Source organism: Chlorella variabilis, assembly GCF_000147415.1.
Source record: "Chlorella variabilis unplaced genomic scaffold CHLNCscaffold_12, whole genome shotgun sequence".
Lineage (NCBI taxonomy): Eukaryota > Viridiplantae > Chlorophyta > Trebouxiophyceae > Chlorellales > Chlorellaceae > Chlorella > Chlorella variabilis.
Window position 1 is genome coordinate 1,249,615 of NW_005435076.1, and position 8,512 is coordinate 1,258,126.

Consider the following 8,512-nt stretch of genomic DNA (forward strand, 5'->3'; position numbering starts at 1 on the left):
ANGCCACACCACACACCCCACCCCCCGCTGGGCCCCACCTTGATGGCCACCTCTGGGTAGGTGCCCGTGTCGTGGTCGCGGCGGCTCAGGTCGCGGGCACGGAGCACCGAGGAGAACACGCCCTTGCCGTGCGCCGCATACACCTCGTACTGCGCGCCGCCCGCCTCGCCAATCACCTCGCCCACCTGGCGGGGGAGGCGGGAGGTGGGGTGGCAGGCGCATGCCAAGCAGGCGTCAGCAACCCCCTCCTCTGCCCGCCACGCTGCGAGAGCAGAGAGCCCGATGCATGCCAGAGCAGACCAGAGCAGAGCCCCCTGGCATGAGATGCGGCCATCATGAGGCTTGAGATGCTGCCGAGCTCCACCCCCCACCACACACGCCAGCCAGCCAGCCACAGGGGCACCCCACCTGGAAGTTGTAGTACCCCTCCGCGTCGTCGTAGTTGTCCAGCAGGCCCTTGCGCGCCCCCGCAGCAGCCACGGCGGCCTGGCCAGCCTGCAGCAGCAGCGGAACAACAGGCGCACTGGCTCCCACCTGCCCTCCTTCACAGAGCACAGCGGCGGGCCGCCGGGCACGCGACGTGTGGTGCCATGCCACAGCTGCCACAGCCAGGCAGCCAGGCAGCAGGCGCGCTGCGCTCGCCCTCCCGCCAAGCCCGGGCGCCGCACCTGCGCCGCCGCCGCCGCCTCCTTCTCCTTGACGTCGGTGGGGGTGGCCGCAAAGATGTCGTCGGCGCCGCCCTCGGCAAACATGTCTGGCTCGGCGGCCTGCCGCGCCGCCACCCGCCGCCCCAGCTCCGTATCCACAGCCTCGCCGATGCCTGCAGGCCAGGAGGGGGAGGGAGGGGCCGGGGGCTGGATGAGAGGGCAGCAGCAGCGGCTGGGGCGAGGGGAGCTCAGGCGGAGCAGCCACGGCATGCCCAGGGAAAGCGCCACACCAGCACCTGCCACCCAGCACCTGGACCAGCACCCCCAGCCCTCGGCACCAGCCCAGCCAGCACCGCCCACTCACCCGACTTGGGCATCTCGCTGGCCTCCCCCGCCTCGGGGCCGCCCTCGCCGCCGCCGCCGCCGCCGCCGTCGTGCCTGAAGATGTCCAGCGCCCCCGCCTGCGTGGTGCCCAGCTGCGCCACAACCGCCTCCTCGTTGTCCGACAGATCCACATCGCCCTCGCCCTCCTCCGCAGCGGCAGCCTCGCCGCCGCCGGCCGCGCTGGACGGCCGGCTGCGCGTGGGCGTGGCGTGCGCAGAGGGCGACGCGGTGCCTGCCGCCGCGGTCGGCGTGCCCGCCGCCGCCGCCGCCGGCGCAGACGCTTGCCCCGTCGCCGCCTGCTGCGCCAGCTCGGTGGCTGTGGGCGCCGCCGCCATCTGGTCCAGGCCCTGCTGGGAGCGGTGCTTGGCCAGGATCTCCTGCCGGCGCCGCCGCCGCTCCTCAATCAGCCGGTCCTCCTCCTCGTCGCCCTGCTCCAGCGCCGCCGCCACGCGCCGCTGGAACTCCTCCTCCTCCTCCTGCAGGCAGCAGCGCAGCAGCAGCGGCGGCTGTGTGCACATGCAAAAGACGGCTGGCTGGGCGAGGAGTGGTGGCTACGTGCAGAGGCACCGCTGGTGCGAGGCTGCATGCTGCCATCCAGCCGAGGAGTGGCCTGCAAGCAGTCGCACTGACATGGCCAGCTGCGAGCAAAGCTGGCGCCAGCCTCCCCACCTCCTTCTTCTCGTCATGAGGCTGCCTGCGCTCGTCGCTGCGGGACCGCTTCCGCGCGTCGCGGCTGCGGTCCTGGCTGCGGCTGCGCGGCCGGTGGCGGTCGTCAAAGCGGCGGCGGTCGTCAAAGCGGCCTCCCCCTGGGCCGCCAAACCTGCCGCCGGGGAGCACAGGCTGGTGAGCAGCTGGGAGGTGTGTTGCCAGCAGTCCAGTCAACTCCACAACGCCCCGTGAATGCCGAGGGTGCTGGCAGGTGAGGCGCGACAGCCAGCCCAGCCCAGCTCACCTGTTGCGCCCAAAGTCTGGTCGCCGGTCGTCCCGCCTGTGGTCCAGCTCGCGCCGGAAGTCCCTGCACCCAGCACAGGCACGGTGAGCTCCAGCCGACTCCACATGTAGGAAGGATTGCAGGTCCCTGCCAATGCATGCAGCAGGTGCAAACATGGCTAAGCTGGGCCAGCAGCCGCCAGGCAATCCCAGGCGCCGCACCTGTCGCGAGGTGGGAGCGGCGGTGGGGGGGCCCGGTCCCGGTCCCGCCCCCGGCCCTCCGCCATGCGCCGGTCAGGCGACCTGCTGCGGCGTCGGGGCGGCGACCTGCTGCGCCGCCGCTCCGCGGACCTGCTGCGCAGCCGGCTGCTGCCCCGCTCCCTGCCACCAGCATCCCGCGACCGGTCCCGCTGGGCATGCTGCTCTGCCGCTGCAGGGCCCGAGGCGTCGCGCCGCGCAGGCCTGTCTGCTGGCGAGCGTGAGCGGCTGCGTGAGCGGCTGCGCCTGGTGCTGCGGTCGCGCGAGCGGTCGCGGCGGCTGCGGTCCGCAGCGCCCGGTGCTCCGGCGCTGTCGGGAGAGCGGCGACGCCTCTCGGGGGAGCGAGAGCGCCTGCGAGCAGGGGCGCCGGGGCCAGCGTGAAACAATGCAGGCATGGTCAGGCCTGCTGGCGTGGAAACGGCGCTGCTGGCGTGGAAACAAACCAGTAAACAGAAGCGTGCTGCGGTGTGCTGCTAAGGCTGTCGCACACGCAGGTCAGCGGCAGGCAACCCCTCGCCCAGGTGCCCACCCCACCTGCTCCGCTCAGCCTGCTCCTCTAGCCTGCGCGTCTCCTCGCCCGCCTCGGCAGGCGGCTCGGCAGGCAGCTCCCCCTCCTCCGCGTCCTCTGCGGCCCCTGCTGCAGCGGCAGTAGCAGTGGCGGCGGCAGGCTTGGCGGCACCAGCGAGCGGGGGCGCGGGCTCGGGGGCCTCCCCACCCCGACCCGCCTCATCATCAGGCACCGCTGCAGCGGCTGCGGCTGCGACTCCCGCTGCTGGCTCGGCTGCGGCCGGCTGGGCCGCTGCTCCTGCCTCATCGTCGTTGGAGCCGCCCTCTTGGGGCGTCCTGGACCGGGTGCGGCTCCTGTGCCGCTCCTTCTTGTGCTTCTTGTGCTTGGACTTGTCCTTGTGCTTGTGCTTCTTCTCCTTCTTCTCCTTGTGCCGCTGCTCGGGCTCGACCGACTCAACAGGAGCTTTCTGGCCAGCTGCAGGCTCTGGGGCGGGTTCCACCATGTCAGGCCCGTCCCAGCAGGTGCCGGGCGCCAGGCCAAGTGCAGTCAGCGCCCCAGAGGCCTACCAACACTGCCGGTGCCTCCTAGGAGCTGACAGGCTAGACTGTTTTTCCCAGGACACGTCTGGCAAGAACAGGAGCGTGGCGATGGCGCAAGAAACGCCCTGCAGGACTCCACCGCAAGTACGGCACTACACCGCTGGCGGCGCCTGGCAGACAGCCTCAGCCGTCAGAGAGCCTTGTTTGCGCATTCGAGCGACCTATCTGGAGGTCAGTGCACGTTACACAAGGTCTTTAGCAGTCAGCGGTCAATGTACACCTCCAGAGCAGGCGCGGCACGGCAGGCGGGCACGCCGCCCCACGTCGTCAGTCCCAGGCAGGCTACTGGTCAAGCTTGATGGCCTTCACCGCCTTGGCGATGGCGCCCTGCAGCGCGGCGTTGGCCTTGGAGGTGGGCTTGGCCAGGCGCCCGGCGTCGGTGAGCACGCGGTGCAGCGCGGCGCGGTGGTCGGGCGTGACGGGGCGCTCCGCCACGTCAGCCGCCAGCAGCGCCAGGTACTCTGCCGCGCTGAAGCGGTGCGGCCGCTCCGCCACCGTGGCCACCAGCCCCTCCGCGCTGTACGTCAGCAGCGTGTAGTACAGCTTGGCGCGGTCGAACTGGCGGGCGGCGTCCGGGCGGAAGGTGGCAGCGGGGCCGGCGGCGCCGCCGCCGCCGCCCACCCCGCACAGCGCGGGCTGCAGGCTGGCCAGCATGCGGCACATGCGGTGCACCCCCAGGTGGTTGAGGCCGCGGATGTCGGGCAGCAGCCAGACCACCATGCGGGCGGCGGCGGAGGCCAGAGAGCCAAACACATAGGCGCGCTTGTGGGGCGCAAGGTACGGCTCCAGCCCCTCATCCAGCCGCCCCACCAGCCTGCAGGCCAGCAGCGGCGCGAGGCGGGCAGGGGCAGGCAGGCGGGTCGCACCTCCGAGCACCAGGTCGCGCCCACGGCATGCGGCCCCCAACCCTGGCACATCTGCCATGCTGGATCCATGAGTGCAGCTGCTCCACCTCCCCACCTACCACCCCACCCCACCCACCTGGCCAGCGCCGCCACGCACTCATCCACCTCCCGCGCCTCCTCCTCCGCCCGGCACACATACGACGACCTGGGCAGCTGCTGCAGGTGGTGCAGCACCAGCAGCAGCAGGTCGAGGCGCAGCGCGCGCACGCACTGCCCCGCCAGCGCCCGGTAGCGGTCGCACAGGTGGCTGAGGCCCTCGGTCAGAGCCCCCGCCTCGCCGCCCCCCGCCTTGCGCCACGTCTTGAATCGGCCGCCCAGCAGCTGCTGCTGCCAGCTGGGCCCCGAGGCGGCGGGACCGCCGCCACCTCCCGCCTGCGCCGCCGACGGCTCGCCCGCCAGCGGGGTGGCCGCCCCGCTGCCGCCGCCGGTGCTGCTGCCTTCGGTGCTGAGCCGGTCGATGTGCCGCGTGGCCAGCAGGCTGGGTCCCGCCATGCCGCCGTCCGCTCTGCCGCCGCCGCTGCCACCCGGGGCGGTGCAGCGGAGGATCACCTCGGCCACATAGTCCAGGCTGTCGCTGAGCGCCGCCAGGCTGGCGAGGCGCGCCACGTCGCCGCCGCCCGACAGCAGCGCGCCTGCCGCCACGGGCCGCTCCCCCAGCAGGCGCCGCAGTATGTCGCACTCCACGCCCTCGTCGTTCGCGCCAAAGCCGGCCGCGATGACCGAGGACACAAAGGCCTCCATGGCCTCTGCGGGGTGTGGGTGGGGGTGTGGGGGTGGGTGGGGGTGGGAGAATGGGTGCTTGGTGGTGCTCATGTCGACTGAAGCAAGGAGCTCAAGTGAGGTAGGGCCGGCCCAGTCCACCCACCCACGCCCCCTTCAGCACCCTCATGCCAGCCCCCCACACCAGCCCCGCCACCCACCCGTGTTCCTGCCCACGAAGAAAGCCACCGGCGAGCCCAGCAGCGCCGCCGCCGGCTCCTTTGCCATCAGCTGCACCACCGGCAGGCTCTCGGCCAGCCGCCCCGCGGCGCTGCCGCCCAGCAGCGCCGTCATGTGCGCCTCACACGCGTCCACCACCCGCCCCAGCACATTCTCCACCACGCCTGCAGGCAGCAGCGGAGGCGGCGGCAGCAGGGACATGGGTGGGTGGATGCTCCAGAGCGGCGGGAATGCATTCCCAGCGGCGCTCCCCACCACGCTCAGCCTCCCTGTCCCTCCGAACCGATCCCTGCTCCTTCCAGCCACCAGCCCCCGACTCCCAAGCCGCACCTAAACACACCCACACACACAGCCACATACACGCACACACACACACACACACACCAGGCCTCTCACCCGTGAGATGTGTGGCAAAGGGTGGCACCTGCGCCGCCCACCCCAGCAGCTCCTCCACCATGCGCTCGGCGGCCAGCGCGGCAGGCAGCACGGGCCGCCCCTCGCCGCCCGCCCCAGCCTGGTACGGCGCGCGCAGGCGGCTGCGCGGCTTGAACGCGTCGCCGTCCTCCAGCGCAGAGGTGCACCGCGCCCTGCGGCGGCACATGGTGCGCCCGAATAAATGCCACACGGTGGCAGTGGGCGGCCCCCACCGCTCGCCACTCGCTGCCTTGCCCGGCGCCGCAGCCTTGCCAATCCAGCGCGGCCCGCCACCCCGCCGGCGGGGCACCCCCGCCCGCCTACCTGGCGCTGACGTAAACTGCAGGCAGGAACTCCATGCGCAGGAAGCTCTCTGTGTAGCTTCTGAGCAGGCAGCGCTCCGCGGGCGCCACCTCAGCGCCGCCGCGCCACGGCATGCTGAGCAGCGCCGCCATGCGTCCGCCCGGCTCGGCGCCGGCGCCCGCCAGGCCGCTGACGTGGCGCTCTGCTGCCTCGGCGAATGCCAGTACAGGACGGTACAGGCTGGCAACCAGGGCGGGACCGCCCGGGTGGCCCCCCAGGATGGCGCGGATGCGGTCCCGCAGGTCCCCGCCATCGCCGCCGCCGCCAGCCCCGCCGCCGTCGCCGCCGCCGCCGCCCGCCGCATCTGGCGAGCGCGCCAGCAGCCCCCCCACTTCGTGTTCCAGAGAAAAGGACAGGGTGCCTGCCTCTGTGGCAGAGGCTGCAGGCGAGGCCGCCTCCAGCTCGCTCCCCACAGACGCCAGCCAGCCCGCCAGCGGCACATCGCCCGCCGCCTCGTCGCCGCGCTGCGCCTGCTGCGTCGGCGCCGGCGCGTCCAGCAGGCACGCCAGCAGCCGCTGGCACTCCACCTGCATGCACTCCCAGGCCGCCGCCACCTCGGCTTGGGCGGCCTCCGCTCCCGGGGGGCCCGCGGGCGCCGCCGCCGCCGCCGCTGCCACCGGGTCGGCGCCAGGCGGCTGGGCCGCCGCGGCCTGCTGCAGCTGGCGCTGGTGGTGCTGGCGCAGCAGGAGCTCCAGGCCCGAGGAGGCCTTGGGCACACGTGCCACAGACAGCATCTGCAGCAGCCGGGTCACTTGCTGGAAGACCTGCAAGGCCAGGCGGGCGGGCAGGCGGGCGGGCAGGCAGGCGGGTGAGTGGGTGAGCAACAGCAAACACTGCCCAGTGCGCAGGGCTGGTGCTGCAGGCATGGGGCAAGTGTGCATGCTTGCGCCGGCGGCGGCGCGGCCGCATGCTGGCACCCCACCTGCATGCAGCAGGCGAGCACGTGCTCCAACAGGGCCGCCGCCACCGCCGCCACCGCCGGCGGCACAGAGATGTCGTCGCCGCCGCCGCCGCCGCCCTGCGCCTCCTGCTGCTGCTGCCGCCGCTGCTGCCGCGCATGCTCATCCGGGGGCAGGCGGTGGGAGGGCGGGAAGGAGTCGAGGGCGCGGGCGATAACGGCGCGCAGCTGGCGCGGCATGTGGCGCCGCACCGCCTGCTGCGCGTCATGCAGGCCGCCCAGCTGAGCCACGCAGTCCACCAGCGCTGCGGGTGAGGTGGCGGGCAGGCAGGCAGGCGGGCGGGCAGGCAGGCAGGCAGGTGGGCAGGCGGGCAGGAGGGCAGGCTGCTGGGCAGGGCAGGGAGCGAATGCACGGCACAGCGGCAGCAGGAACGACAGCGCGCCCCTTCAACAGACCCCGCCCTGGCAGCCGCATCCACTCTGTGCTCAGGGACCCAGCAACCACAGTCGTGCCCCAACCCCCCTCCTGGCAGCCGTCCCCCCTCACCCGACAGCGGCAGCTCCGTCTCCACCAGGTGCCCATCCACAGCGGTCAGCCCCGAGGCCGCAGGCATGAGGCCTCCCAGCGTCTGCGCCCGCCGGTGCGTGGCCCGCCGCGGCAGGCTGGCCACACTGGCCAGCTGGTCGCCCGCGGCCGCCGCCGAGGCGGAGGCTGCGGCCCCGCCGTCCCGCCCCCAGCTGGGCGCCCTGCCCAGCGGCCCGCCGCCTGGCGGGCGTGGAGGCAGCCCCCGCGCGCTCAGGTTGCCCGCAGCGCTGGCAAACTCGCCCTCCTGGCTGCTGCCGTGCCGGTGGAAGGGCGGCAGCGCCAGGCGCGGCACCCCGCCGCCGCCCACCTCCCCGCCGCCCGCCGCCAGCAGGCTGCCGCCGTCTGCGCCGCCGCGGGGGCCGGGCCCTGGCCCCTGTCCCACCCCATCCAGGCGGTACGCCCTGCCCTCCAGCTCAGCCACCAGGCTGGCCTGCAGGGCGGTGCGCCGCCGCCCCATCTCCTCGCCCACCTCCCCCAGCGCCCCCACAGCCTGCAACTCCTGGCGGGCGAGCTTGTTGCAGCCATCCAGCAGCAGCGACACAGCCATGGGCCACTCCTGCAGGCGGGGAGTGGGAGGAAGGAGAGCCGCGGTGGCAGGCGAGCAGGCAGCGGGCAGCAGGCAGGGACGGCAGGGCGGGGAGCACGCTGCCGCTCCAGCCCAGGCTGACGGGGCAGCCTCCAGGCGCTGCCTGCAAGCCGGCAACACTTGCTCTCGCCCCCACACACCGCTCGCACCCGCCCTCACCCACCCCACCCACCCACCACTCGCACCCGCCCCACCCACCCTCACCCTCGCCCTCACCACCCCCACCTTGCTCTCCTCCAGGCGCGCCACCCTGGCGGGCACATCCAGGCACCCCTGTATGTCGTCCAGCAGGCGCAGCGTGTCTGTCAGCATGAGGTCCCGCTGGTACTGCGCCACCATGTGGCGGGACTGCGCCCCCAGCCGCCGCCGGGCAGACTCCAGAGACCGACGCAGCGAGTCCAGCTGCGCGCCAGAGGGAGGCGGGGGTGGTGCGGCATGGGGGGTGGGGGGGGTGGGAGTGGAGGGAGGGTGGGGTGGGTGAGGGCGGGCGGGAGC

The 8,512-nt window shown here is 73.6% G+C and overlaps 2 protein-coding genes across 2 annotated transcripts in view; both read right to left on the reverse strand.

The window, feature by feature from the left end:
- CHLNCDRAFT_31552 (hypothetical protein) overlaps positions 1–779 on the reverse strand; it is a 3,204-nt gene extending 2,425 nt beyond the window's left edge. Inside the window, exons 1-3 of the mRNA XM_005847134.1 lie at positions 669–779; positions 409–495; positions 39–185 (exon numbers count right to left, since the gene is read on the reverse strand). Coding sequence (XP_005847196.1) covers positions 39–185; positions 409–495; positions 669–752 — 318 coding nt within the window. The 5' untranslated portion in view covers positions 753–779. The remainder of the gene's footprint in view (positions 1–38; positions 186–408; positions 496–668) is intronic.
- A 2,829-nt stretch (positions 780–3,608) lies between these two features.
- Positions 3,609–8,512, reverse strand: part of CHLNCDRAFT_134996 (hypothetical protein) — a gene marked incomplete at both ends in the record, with an annotated part of 5,756 nt that continues 852 nt past the window's right edge. The window contains 8 exons of the mRNA XM_005847135.1: positions 3,609–4,140; positions 4,308–4,977; positions 5,152–5,334; positions 5,567–5,757; positions 5,909–6,711; positions 6,870–7,150; positions 7,393–7,987; positions 8,243–8,419. Coding sequence (XP_005847197.1) covers positions 3,609–4,140; positions 4,308–4,977; positions 5,152–5,334; positions 5,567–5,757; positions 5,909–6,711; positions 6,870–7,150; positions 7,393–7,987; positions 8,243–8,419 — 3,432 coding nt within the window. The remainder of the gene's footprint in view (positions 4,141–4,307; positions 4,978–5,151; positions 5,335–5,566; positions 5,758–5,908; positions 6,712–6,869; positions 7,151–7,392; positions 7,988–8,242; positions 8,420–8,512) is intronic.